The 19,379-nt window shown below is 37.1% G+C and overlaps 2 protein-coding genes across 2 annotated transcripts in view; one reads left to right on the top strand and one right to left on the bottom strand.

Annotated features, from left to right (window-relative positions):
• Window positions 1-15,293, top strand: part of slc4a10b (solute carrier family 4 member 10b) — a 30,886-nt gene extending 15,593 nt beyond the window's left edge. Inside the window, exons 9-26 of the mRNA XM_028590534.1 lie at window positions 3,931-4,088; window positions 4,349-4,436; window positions 6,545-6,691; window positions 6,794-6,897; window positions 7,827-8,001; window positions 8,182-8,315; window positions 8,653-8,898; window positions 9,017-9,122; window positions 9,552-9,713; window positions 9,962-10,075; window positions 10,192-10,353; window positions 10,498-10,749; window positions 10,907-10,975; window positions 13,299-13,472; window positions 13,574-13,693; window positions 13,817-13,881; window positions 14,005-14,124; window positions 15,175-15,293. Coding sequence (XP_028446335.1) covers window positions 3,931-4,088; window positions 4,349-4,436; window positions 6,545-6,691; window positions 6,794-6,897; window positions 7,827-8,001; window positions 8,182-8,315; window positions 8,653-8,898; window positions 9,017-9,122; window positions 9,552-9,713; window positions 9,962-10,075; window positions 10,192-10,353; window positions 10,498-10,749; window positions 10,907-10,975; window positions 13,299-13,472; window positions 13,574-13,693; window positions 13,817-13,881; window positions 14,005-14,080 — 2,352 coding nt within the window. The 3' untranslated portion in view covers window positions 14,081-14,124; window positions 15,175-15,293. The remainder of the gene's footprint in view (window positions 1-3,930; window positions 4,089-4,348; window positions 4,437-6,544; window positions 6,692-6,793; window positions 6,898-7,826; window positions 8,002-8,181; window positions 8,316-8,652; window positions 8,899-9,016; window positions 9,123-9,551; window positions 9,714-9,961; window positions 10,076-10,191; window positions 10,354-10,497; window positions 10,750-10,906; window positions 10,976-13,298; window positions 13,473-13,573; window positions 13,694-13,816; window positions 13,882-14,004; window positions 14,125-15,174) is intronic.
• Window positions 15,294-17,852: 2,559 nt separating this feature from the next.
• On the bottom strand, window positions 17,853-19,352 carry gcgb (glucagon b). The gene is made up of 3 exons (XM_028591938.1): window positions 19,258-19,352; window positions 18,201-18,356; window positions 17,853-17,973 (listed from the first exon to the last, which is right to left on the bottom strand). The coding sequence occupies exons 1-3, from the start codon at window positions 19,350-19,352 to the stop codon at window positions 17,853-17,855; spliced, it is 372 nt and encodes a 123-aa protein (XP_028447739.1).
• Window positions 19,353-19,379: the final 27 nt, after the last annotated feature.

Here is a 19,379-nt window from a genome sequence, read left to right as displayed (position 1 = left end):
TTAAGTATTTCCATTTCATTCTACTTTAGACTTCTACTTCACATGTCAGAGAGATACATTTGACAGCCATAGTTACTAGTTAATTTGTAAAGTAAGATTTTATATGCAAAACCTATCATCATCTTATAAAATATTATACATTGTTATAGATATATAATAATATAATACCTAACAATATATAAAGTTATAAGAATTAGCTCCACCTCTACCACCTGCAACACAATACAATGCTGCCTTACACATTAATGCATCAGCAATAATAATACAGTATTATAATATATAATTGTCACAGGGGCCATTTTTTCTGCACAATGAGATATGTTGATACTTTAAGTATCATTTGCTTATAGGATTAATAAAATAATTTTCTTAGGTAACATTGTGAATGCTGGTATTTTACTTGTAATTAAGTATCCTTATATGTATTGATACTTTTACTTATGGATTGTGCAGTGCTCATATTATGCTTTTTGGCTTTTTACCTTTCCTTTATTGTGTTATATCTGTTTTTTGTGCTTATAATAGTTTTACAAAGTGAAAAAGCCCAAAGGCCACCCCAAAGGGACTTACCATCTCGAACAGAAAACTCTGTTCACAAACTGCTCCAAACAGCTCTAATGTAGTCCAGCCTTACTTCCGTGATGAACATGCGTCACTTTGTAACACACATTATAATGCTCGCCTAGCTGCTAGCATGGCACGCGCTCATACTCTGCTAGCTAAAACAGAGAGCTCAACACACAGGGTGAAAAGAGGAGCTGCAGCAATGTGCAGTACAACAACAATATGGTGTTTTTTGAAAATTAAACAATGTAAACCAATCCTGATATAACCTCTAAATACAATTATAAACCTGAAAGTGATCATAATATGAGCACTTTAATGTCAGAAGGGACTGGTTGCACTTTTGTCAGGGTGGGTATTGTATTGTTGAACTGTCAGGATAATGTATAGTTTTGTATCTGTAACAGTAACCCAAATGTAATTCTTACTAAATAATCATATTTGGTGAATATTATATATTAATTGTGTGTTTCGAACATAGAGCAGGAGGTCCTTGTTGGTATTTTAAATGGAAAAGTCATCTAGTTAAGGATTAGGATTATAACCATGCTAAGTATTACAGCCAATTGAGGACCACAATGGAAATAAGTCTTGGACTTTATTGTGTTTTTATCCTCGATTGTAGTTGATGTCCTTTTATCATGTGTAAGGCACTCTCTTACAATTAAATAAATCAAATAAAATCAAATCAAAATCAAAAGCCACTAGACAACCACACAAAAGCAAATGGTACCTTTTGCATAATGTATAGGAGTTTAATCTTTTGTCCTTGTCCGATGTCCAATATTGTTAATAACTGTTTCATGTGCTTTGTCCTGTTCTCCTAAACATTAATGAAATTTGCTCTGCTTATATGGAGTATGTTTTTTAGAACTGTTGAATTGAATGTACCTAATCATCCATATTGCACCTTATCATATATTTATGAACACAGCTGCAATCAAAATCCCCCCTTTTCAGCAGCTGCATATTATTCTGCATATTATTATTTACTTGATGCACACAGCAAAATAAACACTATTAACTGTGGGACTTCAAAAATCAGCACCATAACAGTGTTTATGGAAGACATGGCTCATCAATACATCCCAAATATTCTTTTGGATGGTTCTCAACAGCCGCACTGGGGCTACATCAACTCTATGAAGAAACAAACAACTCTTCAGACAACACTTGTCAACTCCACATAGTTATTGCTGAAAAAGCGACACTTTTAACATTCCAAAATCTTCGGTACAATGCAGTTCCACTTCCTAAATGAATGTAAAGCATATATAGCTACTGTAAGAGGATCAATTTCATAGTCGGGGTCAGCTTTTTAACCCTTTTAGGCATCGTACTTCTAGGAAATGAAAGATACTGCCATCCCTATAAAATATTATGCAACAGGTCAAACTAACATCTATATTTTAATAATCTTTGGTAATATTTTATTGTTACACATCTGTGACTCACATCCTGCACATAGCCTGGACAGCTGGACTGTATTTAGACTCCACAATCCAGTCAAACCATATCATTTGGGGCTTAATGTGAGGGTAAACGTAATTTATGACTTATTTATAGAATGCATTAATGACTACTAAGCTAACCACCGGAAAAGGTGTAAAGGCCTTTTATATGATATTCTAAACACTATACTTCCTCTTTCAGAAAGACATTTACAGTACTGTGTTTCTCAAATTATGGGCATAATGTGCGAAAACTTTTCTTAAGTATTTCCATTTCATTCTACTTTAGACTTCTACTTCACATGTCAGAGAGATACATTTGACAGCCATAGTTACTAGTTAATTCGTAAAGTACGATTTTTGGTTGCACTTTTGTCAGAGTGGGTATTGTATTGTTGAACTGTCAGGATACTGTATAGTTCTGTAACAGTAACCCAAATGTAATTCTTACTAAATAATCATATTTGGTAGGGCTGGGCAATATATTGATATTATATTGATATCGTGATATGAGACTAGATATCGTCTTAGATTTTGGACATCGTAATATCGTGCTATGACATAAGTGTTGTCTTTTCCTGGTTTTACAGGCTGCATTACAGTAAACTGATATACTTTTCTGAACTTACCAGACTGTTCTAGCTGTTCCATTATTTGCCTTTTCCCAACATAGACATTATGTCCACATTACTGAAGATTATCTAAAATCTAAGTGTGAAGATATTACGTACATGAAAGCCCCAACTGTCAACCCTAGAATATCGCCGCAATATCGATATCGAGGTATTTGGTCAAAAATATCAGGATATCTGATTTTCTCCCTATCGCCCAGACCTAATATTTAGCAAATATTATATTTTAATTGTGTGTTTCGAACATAGAGCAGGAGGTCCTTGTTGGTATTTTAAATGGAAAGGTCATCTAGTAAAGGATTAGGATTATAACCATGCTAAGTATTACAGCCACTAGACAACCACACAAAGCAAATGGTACCTTTTGCATAATGTATAGGAGTTTAATCTTTTGTCCTTGTCCGATGTCCAATATTGTTGTTTCATGTGCTTTGTCCTGTTCTCCTAAACATTAATGAAATGTGCTCTGCTTATATGGAGTTTGTTTTTTAGAACTGTTGAATTGAATGTACCTAATCATCCATATTGCACCTTATCATATATTTATGAACAATGCTGCAATCAAAATCCCCCCTTTTCAGCAGCTGCATATTATTCTGCATATTATTATTTACTTGATGCACACAGCAAAATAAACACTATTAACTGTGGGACTTCAAAAATCAGCACCATAACAGTGTTTATGGAAGACATGGCTCATCAATACATCCCAAATATTCTTTTGGATGGTTCTCAACAGCCGCACTGGGGCTACATCAACTCTATGAAGAAACAAACAACTCTTCAGACAACACTTGTCAACTCCACATAGTTATTGCTGAAAAAGCGACACTTTTAACATTCCAAAATCTTCGGTACAATGCAGTTCCACTTCCTAAATGAATGTAAAGCATATATAGCTACTGTAAGAGGATCAATTTCATAGTCGGGGTCAGCTTTTTAACCCTTTTAGGCATCGTACTTCTAGGAAATGAAAGATACTGCCATCCCTATAAAATATTATGCAACAGGTCAAACTAACATCTATTTTCAATAATCTTTGGTAATATTTTATTGTAACACATCTGTGACTCACATCCTGCACATAGCTTGGACAGCTGGACTGTATTTAGACTCCAAAATCCAGTCAAAACCATATCATTTGGGGCTTAATGTGAGGGTAAACGTAATTTATGACTTATTTATAGAATGCATTAATGACCTTTTTTACCACTTAGCTAACCACCGGAAAAGGTATAAAGGCCTTTTATATGATATTCTAAACACTATACTTCCTCTTTCAGAAAGACCTCCATTTCATGAAGAAGATCCCGGCAGGGGCCGAGGCGTGTAACGTGTTAGTGGGAGAGCTGGAATTTCTGAACAAGCCGGTGGTGGCATTTGTCCGTCTTTCACCGGCAGTCATGCTCAGTGGGCTGGCTGAAGTCCCCATCGCCACAAGGTTGTTGTGGGCTGATTTAACTAACCAGTTCAATAAGCCAAACATATATTTATTTACTCAGCTGAACCCTGTTTGACATTTAGTAGATTTAGTTAGTTAGACTTAGTTGGTTCTGATTGAGATTGAATTTGTTAATGTATTAAAAAAAAAAAAAAAAAAAAAAAATATATATATATATATATATATATATATATATATATATATATATATATATATATACACATCTATATATATTTATATATGTGTGTTTTTGCCTTTAGGTTTCTGTTTATTCTTTTAGGGCCATTGGGTAGAGCGCTTCAGTATCATGAGATTGGAAGGTCCATTGCAACACTCATGACAGATGAGGTAAGAATTGACTAAAGAACACCTCATTACCATGTTAGCATCCTGCAGGGTTTATTTATTCATTAATGTTTTGAAGAGTGTGGATTGTTTTGAATGTCAACCAGATGTCACACTGAAATATTCTGCAGGCACTTTGCATAAATTCACAGTCCAGCAGAACGGAACAAATTCCTGAAGTGGTGGAACATTTCTCAGCATGAAACACAGCTCAGAGCTTTTATCAAAAGCTTTTGGCGATTAGTCAGCCCTCATGTCCTCCTTTTTGTCTGGGATTTAGGCTGCCATCCATCATCACTAAGAAGGAAAAGATGGGTTTTGACAAAGTCCAACTTTGTTATACACTCTGTGGAATTAGTAGATTTGATGATACTGGATATTTTAATAGTGGAGAATTGTGAGTCAGTGATTAACACTGTTGTTTCATAGTGAGCAGGTCCTAAGTGTGTGTAGTATGTTCTGCCCATGGGGTTAAGTAAGTCCAAAGATACAAGTGTGAATGTGTCTGTCTGTTCGATAACAGTTAAGGTTGGCAAACATTTCCTAGTAGAAAATACAATTTCTTACCTTATGGCTTCATCTTTGCCTCTTATGCAGTAATCTTACTTGTTGTCTAGGATGCAAAGTATTTTATAATGTCTTTAATGTCCATCTGTTGCATTTCATACTCAATGGCAAGTGTTGCCAGGTTATTAAGCCTCTCCTGGCTCACTGTGGAGTGCAAGTTATTCTTTATTATTTTCAGTTTACTGAATAATCTCTCCCCCCTCCTGCCACAGTTACTGGTATAGTGCTAAATAACCCCAGTGCAATGCAAATGTCATCATAAATGTGCTTAAGCTTCATGTCATAAATCCTGTTTAGCAACTCCATGGGTGTTGATGATCACTGTACAATATATCCTTTTCAGAGGGAGCATTCGTTTTTCCAAATCAGCTGCCTGGGTTTTTTGGTGGCGCACAAAAAAGACTCATACCATTTCCAGGAGAGGGGGTTTTCATTGAGAAACAGGCTACACTTTATTAAAGCAACAATACATGCAATGTTCACTTTTGTTTTAATAAGTAATAGTAAATATATATGTTGGTTCAAAATAAAATTTGATTTTCATTGCTTTTATTTAGGATGAACATGATGATTTTTAATGTATGCGGACGATCTGGTCCTGCTCTGTCCATATAGTGCTGGGCTGCAGCAGATGCTGAAGGTGTGTTCTCAGTATGGCCTTGATTATGACATAAAGTATAATGCTAAGAAAAGTCACATAATGATAGTTAGAAACGACGAGGACAGGAAATCAACTTTTCCAACCTTTTATCTGTCAGATAGTCCTCTTGCTTTGTGTGAGGAAATTAAATACCTAGGTCATGTCATATCTGATGACTGGACGGATGACAAAGACCTCTATCGTCAGCGCTGTAAAATTTACTCTCAAGCTAACATGCTTATAAGGAAGTTTTCCATGTGCTCTGACTCTGTGAAGTGTTCTCTGTTTAGAACCTACATCACACCGCTATATACTGCTCAATTGTGGTCTAATTATAAGAAAAAGAGTATGCAGAGGCTCAAGGTAGCATACAATGATGCAATGAGGCTGCTGCTCCGTGTCCCTAGGTGGCATAGTGCCAGCCATTTGTTTGTGTCCACTAGAGTGCCAACCTGTGAGGCACTTTTAAGACAACTGATGTTTAGTTTCAAGTCAGAGAACCACATAACTGAAGCTCTAGTCAACCCTGTGAAAAGTTGTTATAGATACACTTCTAGGTTAAGACAGCATTGGTGCAATATTCTGTATATCCTATAGGTTAATATGCAATTTTTATGTATTATTGTTATATTGCTATAGGCTAATATGTAATTATTATGTATTTTTGTATCTCTTTTTTATACTTTTTATACTATGTATACTGTATTATGTGTTATATGGACCTGGGTCTGCAATAAAGCTTTATTATTATTGCAGGCCTCCATGTCCCCCCACCTAGCGGCTGAGCCCCCGAAAGCATTCCTCTTTTTACCCCCTCATGGGCAGTCCTGCTTGCACTGCATTGAGTCAAGGTTTGAGTCAGGAGTGTAGCCTTAATTAACCTTCCCTAACTTTCTGTCTCTAGGTTTTCCATGATGTTGCCTATAAAGCGAAAGACCGCAATGATCTGATCGCTGGAATTGATGAATTTCTTGATCAAGTGACAGTCCTGCCTCCAGGAGAGTGGGACCCATCCATACGGATAGAGCCACCAAAAAATGTACCTTCTCAGGTTTGTAGGAATTGTTTAGCTGGTTTTCTCTTTCAGATTTCATTTGTTAAGATTTTGTACTTGAAAAAGAACCCAACTTGCTGTGGATTGTTTGTTAAACAGGAGAAGAGGAAGAAAAGTAACATTTTACCTAACGGATTAGTAGAGGGTGAAGAGGAAGAGGAGGAAGGTGGTCACGGGGGTCCAGAACTGCAGCGAACTGGAAGGTGTGGAATCACAAAGGGAAAGAACGGGCAGTGTTTGTGAAATGAATTCTGATCACCAGTAGAATAGCAAGAAGTGTTCTTTACAGAGGTGAATAAATATTATTTTAAATAAATAAGTGCCTCATACTAAACTCTGGAAATGCAGTGCTGTGGCAGTACAACATGCAGCCCACTCATTTGCTCACTACGTTGTTGCAGATAATCTCTCTACAATTGGACAGCTTCATGCAACACATCATTTATTTTGTTAGGTTTTGTAACTGTGCCTGCAGTTAAATACGATAAGGGATTTTAAAAGCCTGCTTTTTCAATTGGGTTATGAAAAAATCAGTGCTTAGAGAAAAAGAATGTACTGTATCTAATTGAACGTGTAATAATGCTGACATAGTGCACTACATAATGCTTGGCATGTTGAATAATTGTATGTAAATTAAAATATAAAATACGTATTATTTGAGATAATACATTGTTCTTGGGGTAATTTGACATCAGTCTTTCCTTATTATATGCTGTCTAAAATGTACACAGAACTTTCATAGAACAAAATCAAGCCAGTAAACTGAAAAGATTATCACTTTTCTACTAACTGTACACCGTAATGCTGATTGACTATTTCTGGGTAAACTTGGTCTGTACTGTGGTTGTAGTCATAACGTGGTTTCCATAGAAACATCCTGCCTGGAGATTTCTATTTGCAGCTACACTTTTCTATGGTAGGGGCCAATCACACTAAGCCACACGTTGGGAAGACGGCAATGGAGGGAAAGCAAGTAAAGGAAAAAAGAGAAAAATAATTATTTTATCACATTTTTTTAAGAATAAAGTGAACATTTATTCATATTGCTGTTTAAAAAATCAGGATATCTGTTACAGAAGCCTTTTTAAAATATACATTTCACATGTGACAAATATCCTTTTTATGTTTGCAGGTGGTTTGGTGGTCTCTTTCTAGACATCAAGCGCAAGGCACCGCACTACCTGTCCGACTACACTGATGCTTTCAGTTTACAGTGTGTGGCCTCTTTCCTATTCCTCTACTGTGCCTGCATGTCCCCTGTCATCACCTTTGGAGGACTATTGGGCGAGGCAACAGAAGGACGCATAGTAAATCACATACCCTTTCCTCTAAATGTTCACAGTGTTCTGCCAAGACTAGCTGTACACTGCTGGCCACTGCTGCTAGCCTTTCCGTACATTAAACCAGACGACAGTTGTAGTTCAATATGGTGAAGATTTTTAAGGTAACTATCCATCAATAATCTCTCTGTCCTTTCCATTCCCCAGAGTGCAATTGAGTCGCTGTTTGGAGCCTCACTGACTGGAATAGCCTATTCCCTGTTTGCAGGGCAGCCCCTGACCATCCTGGGCAGCACGGGGCCAGTGCTTGTATTTGAAAAAATATTGTTCAAATTCTGCAAGTATGTTTTCTTTTCATGTGACTGTACACATAAATCATCTCATTTGAATCTATTATTCATATAATCTATACATTGCATAATTTGTGATTACATTGTCTAAATTTTATCGGCTTGCTATGTGATAACTTCTGTGGACATGAATGAACCATCTGGCAAACATCTGGCCTCCCTATAGACCATTAAGTGTTCTGATTGTATGGACAAAAGACCATTTAATTTCACTGTGATAATGACTTCCTCCAATCCACCACATTACAGACAGTAAATAATCAATATATAATGTGGTTTAATCTCAAATCTATCCCACTGTGACTTTTCCTCTTTAATCTCCACATAGGGAGTATGGCTTGTCCTATCTGTCTCTGAGAACCTGTATTGGTCTGTGGACAGCTTTCCTCTGTATCGTGCTGGTGGCTACGGATGCCAGTTCGCTTGTTTGTTACATCACACGTTTTACAGAGGAAGCCTTTGCCTCACTCATCTGCATCATCTTCATCTATGAGGCCTTGGAGAAACTTATCCACCTGGGAGACCACTATCCCTTTAACAAGAACAACAACCTGGACAAACTCACCATGTACTCGTATGTGAACACTTCTTCTCTCACAATATCCTGTACTAAATACAATTCTTGGAGGTACTGTAAATCCCTGACAGATGAGGGATTATTCAGTCACCCAGATGTTCATGTTCCTCCACAGATGTTCATGCGTTGAGCCTGCTGACCCCACCAATGGCACCCTGAAGTATTGGGAGACTACCAACGTCACTGCCTCAGAAATCTACTGGGAAGCACTGGAGACCAAGGTACTACCTCCGACGACTTGGTTTTTTTAAAGAAAAAAGTAGGAAAAAAGTAAAGAATAAAAAACAAAAAACAAATCGGTCGGTTGTGGGGGTTTTATACTCACACCGGGGCAGGAATTATTGACTTACACAAAGACAGACTGAAAGGAGAACTGTGCATTTAGGTTTTCCACCTTAAAGTGGCATGTGCCCTCCCAGATGTAGGAAACTGAACAGAGGAGATTAAGGGCATGTGGGCTGGATTATAGTGGATTACTCATTGCAAATCACTATAAAAGCACATTTTGTTTGTACTCAGTTAAGTTTTCTGTGGACATTGATGCTCATAATAAAACATATTTGTTGTAACCTAGAGTCTGCTGATTCTTGTGTATTGCTCATTATATAATGAGTATGAGTAGCTCTGGCCTGCTCTATCTCTTGTTGCAGGACTGTATTGAAAAGCGCGGGGAGTTTGTGGGCAGCGCCTGCGGTCCTCATGGACCCTACGTCCCTGATGTCCTCTTCTGGTGTGTCATTCTCTTCTTTTCCACCGTCCTCATGTCCGCCTTCCTCAAGGAGTTCAAGTTCAGCAATTACTTTCCCACAAAGGTACTATTCTTCACACATTATCATTACATGAGAGTGCATTATGATCCAAGCATGAAGACAAAGCTACCACAGCTGCATAGTGGATTAGTGCAGTGGTACACTCTAGTGGTCAAATATAGGTACTGCATAATAGAAACAAGGACATCTGAAAAATGAGGAGCTCCATTTCCTGTAGCCCTTTTGTTTGCATTTACTTTGGGTAAAATAGATGAAACTGAATCATTTTTATATGTTTTCCTTTCTATCAGGTGAGATCCATCATCAGTGACTTTTCTGTTTTCCTTACCATCCTTGCCATGGTATTAATCGACTATGCATTAGGTATCCCCTCTCCAAAACTACAGGTTCCCAGTGTGTTTAAGGTGAGGTAGTCCGCAAAAGAAGATTTTATCAAGAAATTGCTGAGTAACATCATTTTTCAACAAGCTACTAATTATGTCTAACCAACAACAAAAACGTTTTAATTTATTTTTATCAGCCAACCAGAGATGATCGAGGTTGGTTCATCAACCCGCTGGGGCCTAACCCCTGGTGGACCACAGTCATTACAGTGGTCCCAGCTTTGCTTTGTACCATCCTCATCTTCATGGACCAGCAGATCACAGCTGTCATCATCAACAGGAAGGAACACAAACTCAAGGTACTTTACCGTCCCAGCTCTGAACCCTGGTTGCGGACTGCAATACTAAGATTATTTACTGTACTGTATAGCATCTTGGAGACATGCTGATTTGAATTCAGGATGTCTGAAGGTGCTTCAAAATTTGCTCAACTTCAACTTCAGAAAGGCTGTGGGTACCACCTGGATCTGTTCATAGTGGGGGTGATGCTCGGTGTGTGCTCTTTGATGGGCTTGCCCTGGTTCGTGGCAGCCACCGTCCTCTCCATCAGCCACGTCAACAGCCTGAAGCTGGAGTCGGAGTGCTCGGCTCCTGGGGAAGTGCCCAAGTTCCTCGGCATCAGAGAGCAACGCTTTACCGGCCTCATGATCTTCACCCTCATGGGCTGCTCTGTCTTCATGACATCTGTGCTGAAGGTCAGGCACTGTCTTTTTATTATTTGGGCATTTTCATCCATGTGCAGTTATTCTTGTATGTTTCTAGTGTGATTGAAAGTGTGTATTCCTGCTAAAATAAAGCAGTTCCTGGCATATATAATTGTGTTACTGACACAACCCTTTTATTGTTTCTCAGTTTATTCCTATGCCTGTGTTGTATGGAGTATTCCTTTACATGGGAGCATCTTCTCTCAGAGGCATTCAGGTAAAATAATTTGAATTTTAATCTATTTAATGCATCTTTTTATCTCACATTATAATGTATCACTAGATGAGGAAACACAATGATCAAACCTTGCCTTACATGACATTTGATATGGTTTTAGTGGACCAAATCTAACTCTATGTTTTAAGTTAATAGCATCTCGCACATAACAACAAATATGTTTTATCAGCTTTTATTTGTTTAGTTTCTAATGTGATTAGCACACACTTCCTGTGACAGACCTGTGCAGAATTTTGGTTGTAAATATGAAAATGTTTTGAGATTATCTGCATGGCTAAGATTTGACAGATAGTTGGCCAGTGTGGTTACATTTTAATTTGTAGACGCTCCTACCGGATAATCTGTGTAGACAGTTAATTCTCAGCGAGCCATGATTGGGGATCGCCTCTATATTGTCTGGCTGCCCAGATAAAATGTGTTAATTGGCCTCTAGTGTGTTCCCAACATTTAGAGAACACCTGGCTGTTCTTTAATTGCACAGTTTATTTCTTATTTTCTTCACTTAAAAGTACTTTCTATTATTGGTTTTGAAAACTATTTTTAGACTAACACTTTTTGGAATAAAGATCTTTATTGCTCAGGAGTCCTTTGCTTTTTTTTTCAAGGGGATCCAGCTTGTTGTACTTACATATCCGGCACACACAGAGCAACTTTTAGCTTGATATATGTTGGATTGTCCCCCAGCTAGTCAGTAACAATGTGTGTCTGTCTGCTGTTTGATGCTGAGGAGGCAATGCATTGTTGGTTTCTAAGAGCTGTTTTGTTAAAAAAGGCTGCCAAAATGAAGACCTTAAAGATCATAAAATTGCTGCAGAGCTGTATTCTCTGTGGGTTTTAGTAACATTTTACATTACATGTGCATGTAATATGTACCTGTGGTTGTTGTAACACCTTTCAAATAGTTAAGATAGATGAGATAACTTAAAGTGGCTCTAATCAGTATTTGAATGCCTCCGCGCCAGCAACAGCCATTAGGTTTCCAAGTTGTCCGTAACATTCTTGTGAACGCGATATCTCAGGAACGCCTGGAGGGAATTTCTTTAAATTTGGCACAAACTTAATGATGAACTGATTAGATTTTGGTGGTCAAAAGACAAGGTCACTGTGACCTCATAAAACACGTTTAAGAATTAATATGACAAAATTTCACATAAATGGGCGCCCGAATAGCTCAGTTGGTAGAGTGGGCGCCCATATATAGAGGTTTACTCCTCAACGTTGCTGCATGTCATTCCCCCTTTCATGTCTTCTGCTGTCCTATCAAAATAAAGGCTGAAAATGATTAAATGAAAAAAAACATATATATATATATAAATGTCGATTAGGATAAAATGATGAAGTGATGACATTTCATATCTAAAAGGTCAAAGGTCAACTACCACTGTGATATCATAATGTTCCGCAGAAATACTTTTATGTCCATTATTCAACGCCATAAGTCATAAAAGAAGGGGGGATTGTGATCATATTTCACTGATGCTAAGCTTCAGGATATTGTCGTTGCACCATTTGACGAAGCTCTCTATCAATCCAGTCAATATAGTGATAATTTCATTTCACCAAGAAATACACTTAATACCTTTTATTACACAAGTCTTCACTACAGATTTGTTTTTTAGAACTAGATGTATTTATCCCTTAGTTACATACTTAAGACAAAACTGCTAAAAAAGACTGTGGGATGGTCGAGTGAGAGATATTATTTTATATGAGTCTGGACAGACAGTTAATTGCAACTTAAACTGCATAGTGGTAATTCTATTTTATGATAACATCATGTATCAACTGACAATGTGCAAACAATGTGAATGTGGTCGCTAGCAGTGAGGAAACTACGGAGAATAATCACCTGAATCTGCAGCTCCCCTTTATAACGAGTTTCAGCTAATTGTTTAGCCGTCAGGCCTGTGACTTTACTGTTTTGGTTCACTGTCATCACTCTCATACAGTCATTTTAGGCCGCTACAGGCAGCTGTTTTCTGAAAACCCACTCAGCACCAAACAGCAGACGGACACAGCTCGACTAGGGAGCCAGATATTTCACTCAGGAGTTGGTAGAGACCAAAACCAGATCTAAGGAGTAAATATTGGACTTACATTGGGCAGGTGGACTCTAATTAATGATAATGTTGCGCTGTATCTGCTGGAGGTGTAAATAAGCAACTTTTTGCCAACATATTTGCCATATCAGCTTTAAAGGGGATGATATATCATTGTTGTGTCACAACTTGTTTCAACTGCCCCCCAGTTGGCTAAAAAAATAATGAGGTTCAAGAATTGTTTTATCATTTCTCCTCTCCAGTTCTTTGACCGTCTGAAACTGTTTGGCATGCCAGCTAAGCACCAGCCAGACTTTATCTATCTACGACATGTACCACTGAGGAAAGTGCACCTCTTCACCATCATCCAGCTCAGCTGTTTGATTATGCTCTGGGTCATCAAGACCTCCAAGGCTGCCATTGTCTTTCCCATGATGGTGCGTAAACATTCCAATTATAGCATCAGCAGGACCATAACATAGGTAGCAATCTATGTGTTTACTGTGGACTCAGAGGTTTCTGTGTTTCAATTCTGCAGGTGTTGGCTCTGGTGTTTATCAGGAAGCTAATGGACTGCTTCTTCACCAAGAGGGAGTTGAGCTGGCTGGATGACCTCATGCCAGAGAGCAAGAAGAAGAAGCTTGAGGATGCTCAAGAGGTGCTGTTGCTATCATAAACAAATAACTATGTACAGTTTTATTACAACATGCATGTCAATTTCATTTACAGTAACTTGATAAATATTTACATGCATTTAAGCTGTATTTTATACAACCTTCAGGAGGAGGAACAGAGTATATTGGCAGAAGATGAGGGAGTAGTGCAAGTGCCATTAGAAGGGTGCAAGTAAGTTCTATTTTACTTACAAGTAATTTACACACCATTTTTTTTGTGAATGCCATTCCATGTACAGTACATTTTAATCTGTTGCATAAAGACAAGCAAGTACATTGTCACCTCTTTTCACAGAGAAATACCCATCATCAATATCACAGATGAAATGTCAAAAGGTTCTTTTGGAAATACTTGGATTGCGAACAGCTAAGACATTTGAAAAATAATCAAAACATCTCAACTCCAAACATTATGGTAAGACTTTTTGCATGGTTGAATATATAGTATACTTATTCATAATTTATAGTTAGTTTTGTGTTGACAGAGATTAAAAATACATTATCACATATCTGTGGCTGTTCTAATTTAGAGCAATATTTCTAAAGCGTTATGAGAGTATTTATATAAGTCAGGCACCTCTAACAAAATGTTTTGCACCGAAAAGGTCCAACAAACTGTAGATTAACTATCGTTTAGATTTAAGGAACAGTTAGGCATTTTGGGAAATATGTCTATTGACGTTGTCGTCGAGAGTTAGGAGAGAAGATTGATAACACTCTTAAATCTGTACTGTTAATATGAAGCTACGGCCAACAGCCAGTTAGCTTAGCTTAGCAAAAAGACTGGAAATGGGGCAACAGCTAGCCTGGCTCTGTTGAAAGGTAAAAACATCTGCCTATCAGCACCTCCTTTTACAGCTGTAGTTATTATACTTTTCAGATTTAGAGTTTTCATTCATAAGATCTGATCTAATCATTTGTACAATATATTCAGTACATAATAATATAACGCTCTGGATAGGGCAATTCTGTATAATGAGTTATTTTACTTTTGACACTTTAAGTACATTTTGCAGATATTACTTATTTACTTTTACTCAAGTATAATTTTGAATGCAGGAATATTACATGTAATGGAGTATTTTTACACTCTGATGTTAGTACTTTTACTAAAAGGGGACTTTTCAGGTTTCTACATGTTTACATGCTTTAATGTTCAAGTGCTCATACTGTCTGTCTGAATCGTATTCTTCCTCTGGCACCCTAAAGGCACCGTTTCTGAATATGGGCTGTGTGCATTTCTCTGTGGATTGAACATTTTGACACTTTCACAGGGTTTTTATAGCCCTTCCACTTGCTTTATAAATACATGGAAATCTCACGTTTTACAATATTGGACCTTTAGGTAAAGAATCTTGAGTACATGTTCCACCACTGCCAGTAACAGATCTTCTTTAAAACACAATATATGCTTAGTATATATCTACTAATTATACATCTGTCTTTTCTTTATTGATTCTCACAGTCATCTACAACGCTCACAGTGTTTCACAACACTGGTGTCCATGATGAGAAATGTAAGATGAAGAAGATGGAGGACAGCGTTGTGAGTCTGTCACCGTCCCTTCTGTGTGCTCGCAAACAAATCTGTATTGTATGCTGCAGTTAATCAATGTTCATGTTTAGTCTTGTAAATCTGTGTGTACTGTAAGTGAATAACTGTTATCTGATGTGTCACAAATATTCTGCCTCTTCATGAACTAGTGTAGTGTAGTACTATTTTCTCGTGTTGTGTAGAATTGTACTTTCTAAATCTAGATCCTATATTGCTACACTGAATGTTACCTAAGAAAATGTAAAATGTCTCGTCTTGCTAAGAGACAGTTTTCAATTTTTTGTTATTGGATCAATTTTTATTTATTTTGTTAAATATATACTTTGTATTTTGAAATATTATATTTACATATTGGATTCTTTATCCATTTATATACTTATTCCCTATGATTATTATATATATTTAAGTTCTCTATAGGCATTGAATCTTATGTGAAATTAAATATGAAGATCTAGGTAATATTTTAAAAGCCTAAGGTCATTCTTGACCATAACCATATCCATACATAAATGTGTACACATTCCTTTAACATGAAAAGCCTGCAAAATATATGTAATATAAATAAAAATGTGTTTATGGGATGGGACCATTTTCAATGGGTATGAGTGCTTTAAAGTGATTGATAAAGGGCAATATATTAATAACCCAATGCAATAGCACTTTCTACCAGAATGTCAATTGTCTCTTTCTTTGATCAATTATTCATCTATATTTATTTTGTGAAATAGAATGAATAAATAACATTTTATTCAAACATAGACTTACAGTATTTTGCCTCCTGGTGTCAATGTATTGCTTATGTTGTAAATGTAAATTTGCATAATCTCATTTGTTTTAATGTTTGTATAAAATTCAGTGAATCATGAATTTAAAAGTTTTATCATTTAACCCAATTCTGTTATACATCTGAGGGCCAAATAAAGCTGTAATGATAGTGTTTGAAAAGAACTAGGTATGGGCTTATTTAAAAAAAAACTTAAGAAAAAGAAATTTGATTATGCATATGTTGTCACTGTTATTCTAATTTAATAAATTTCTATGACCTCTCTGTCTTGTCATTGTCACAGATTTAATCCTAAAGGTGTGTGCACAGCAACAATGGAAAGCTGGTTGCAAATAATAATATATTATAATGCAAAATACAGTGCGAATAACAACAGAACAACAGAAATTAATGATAAATCCTGATGCAGTAATGCATGCATTACATCATTACCACTCTAGTTATGCATTAGTTAAGCAAGTTTTTGTAACCTTGTTAGAGAGTTACAGAAATATGTTTAACATTGCTCGATCTGTAACCACAAATAAATAACTTTTCATTGTATCCCTAAAAGCATTCATTTGGCTCAGATCACATATCAGACATAACTGTCAAATGATTAGGTAGGTGCACATGATTGATCACACACTGCATTGACGTAATACCTGCATGGGGGATACCATGATAGAAACATCCAATATCATTGATGCTAAGCATAAATGTCCAACCTTCAGGGATTTGGCCTACAAATAGACTGAAGTGGGCAGAGGTTCTTGCAATCAACAGATGGTTTGATGTGCTACGGATGACAGCTTAGAGAGGTGGCACATCCCAAAGCATGTCAAGCTTCTGGCTCATGTGAATTCCTGTTTTGTCTCAGCGCCAGGAGGAACTCAAGAGTGTCGACCCAATCATTGTTCCCAACGAGTCTGAGTGATTTCATGTTCTTACAGTTAGCATAACCCTCCTAGGTGTGCTGTCAGAGCATCACTGGGAGATCCTTCCTCAGTGAACACGTGACAGGTGACACACATCATTTGTTACGTTGTAGACATCCCACAGCAGATGTGTCCCTAGTGAGTGATGTGTTTATTGATTTTTGTTCTGCCTCCATAAACAGAAGGATTAATAGAGCATGGTTGGTGCATGCTGTCAAATTTTGTCTTAACAATGAAGTCTGTAAAGAAAATGTTCTCTGTGAAAAGACTATTAATGAAAGTTTTAAAATTATATTCTTCATGGACATAACCATGTGGATCCTGCGACTAAAACCCCATCTTGTATTCTCTGAGGTGTAGACGGACACATACACACTGAGATGTAGGTCCTTGCCAAGAGTGATCCTTGTCAAACCAATATTTCAAAATGGATTACATTTTTTAAAGAGGGAACTCGTAGATTGTACACATTTCTTTATTGAAAACTAAATATGACTTTTATCTGAATAATAAGAAAAGGTATTGAGACTATCTACAGATGTAATAATCAAAATTGCAATTCAGATCAATAATGTGATTGTAACATATTCTTACAAATGTTATGTGAGAAGAAAAATGAAAAATGTCAAAATGTGAAAAATGAATCAGGATGTGAATGCTTGATAAAAAAGTCACATAGCATTTATGATTGAGACACACTTCAAACATACTGTAACTTTTTTTTCCCATTTTGAAAACATTTCCTTCAACCACTGAAGGCTGACAGGGCATCTTATGAGCGGAATTTAATAGCATGACCAAGAAAAAGACAAGTACAGATTGTGAAACATATAATAGCACAGGGTCAGTGTGAATAGTTGCATTATTTAGGGAGCTGTTGGTTGAATTTACTCTCTTCTGCCTCGGCCAGTCTTCAGCCAGGACACAAACTCCTTGGCTGCCAGGTCCTGCAGGTAGGAGCTCACGTCACTGGTGTAGGTGCCATCTGCATGGCGTCTAAATAGGCTCCTGTAGGCAGACACATTTAGATGATACAGTCACAATAACTGTATATGTAATTGTGTTGTCTGTCTCCAATACCAGGCATACAGCAATCTACAGTATTAATTCTACAATTAAAGCCATACATGTGGTTTTCTCAATATATTACAGATTTGACCTATATATAATTATATGATATAATTTATACTATGATACCAAGTTGAAGTGATACAGTAATAAAAGGGCACACTCACCCGTTCCTTTTTGAGTTCTTTAGCCACTGGACAAAGTCTTGTGCTCTTCTCGTCTCCAGATATTTGCTGTAGTCGTTGGAAAATGTTCCCTCTGAATGTCTCTTCATGTTTGGGAGCTCAATGGGTTCGGCCATCATGGAGTTTTCCGCCAATAAACTAGAAATGATGGGGATAATAAAGCTTAAGCTAACGCACTCTCATCTCAAACACTCCCCTTCCTGTCATATGTCTGTAAATGCTTACCATTTCTCATGTCCTCACCTCCCTGCCTTTATATCTCTGTCCTTTCTCTCTCTTGTTTGGTCCCCATAGGGACGTTCTACTTGCTGGAGTCCTCGCGACACAACTCTGTAAACCTGCTGCATCATTCTCATCCGCCAATAACTACTCATACATTTTGGAATAAGTAATTATTTCTGCAAATTTGGATCTCGATGATGCTGTGATCATTGCTTGTAAAAATAAATGTTCAAAAGATTCAAGTAAAGTAAGTATTCAAGTAAATAGAGCTTTGCATCAGCATGTGCTACAGGAGACACAACATAACTAAAACAGATAAATATTAAAATGGCAATATGTACAGTATAAATAACACTACAAGGAAGGCATTATAATACATGAAATATAAAAGACATTATCTCACATAACTCCCCTAAAATGCAAATTAAAAACTTAACTTGCCCTATGGGTTTTCTCATTAAGAATTACAATTGACATAATGATGAATGACATTTGGTCTTTTTGCACTGGATATCTTTTTCCTCTAATATTAACAGATGATTCTCTGAGTGCAACACACAGAGCTGTCAAAGCAGTCTGCCAGCACATATTCTTTGCCTGACTTACTTCATAAATGTTTCGCCAACTGGAGAACCTCTCAACCAAAAACAGCCATTAAATTATGTTCAAAAGATTTGCTCCATTTTTTTATTTATTTTTTTGCAGCTCAGGATGGTGTCCCCAAATACTCCCATAGTGAGACCTTTCTAATCCTGATCTTTGCTAAGGGAGGTTTTTAGGTCAATGTGAATGAGACAAAGCTGAGAGCTGATCTTACATGGGGTTTTGGTCTGTGTCCTGGTCAGGCATCTGCCAGCTGCTTTGGATCATGATGAGGAGCAGGACTCCAGCCAAAGAGTGAGCGCTTTTCATAGTTTGAGCTTCTGAAAGATCAGGAGT

Source organism: Perca flavescens, chromosome 11 (genome assembly GCF_004354835.1).
Source record: "Perca flavescens isolate YP-PL-M2 chromosome 11, PFLA_1.0, whole genome shotgun sequence".
Taxonomy (NCBI): Eukaryota; Metazoa; Chordata; class Actinopteri; order Perciformes; family Percidae; genus Perca; species Perca flavescens.
This window is presented reverse-complemented; position numbering and strand designations above follow the sequence as displayed.

What these genes read in the sequence shown, in the direction of transcription:
- gcgb (XM_028591938.1), bottom strand. Translation starts at nt 19,352, where the DNA reads ATGAAAAGCGCTCACTCTTTGGCTGGAGTCCTGCTCCTCATCATGATC. An exon ending in GACACAGACCAAAACCCCAT is followed by an intron (nt 18,357 to 19,257) that starts GTAAGATCAGCT and finishes CATCATTTCTAG; the next exon opens with TTTATTGGCGGAAAACTCCA. An exon ending in AAGAACTCAAAAAGGAACGG is followed by an intron (nt 17,974 to 18,200) that starts GTGAGTGTGCCC and finishes GTCTGCCTACAG; the next exon opens with GAGCCTATTTAGACGCCATG.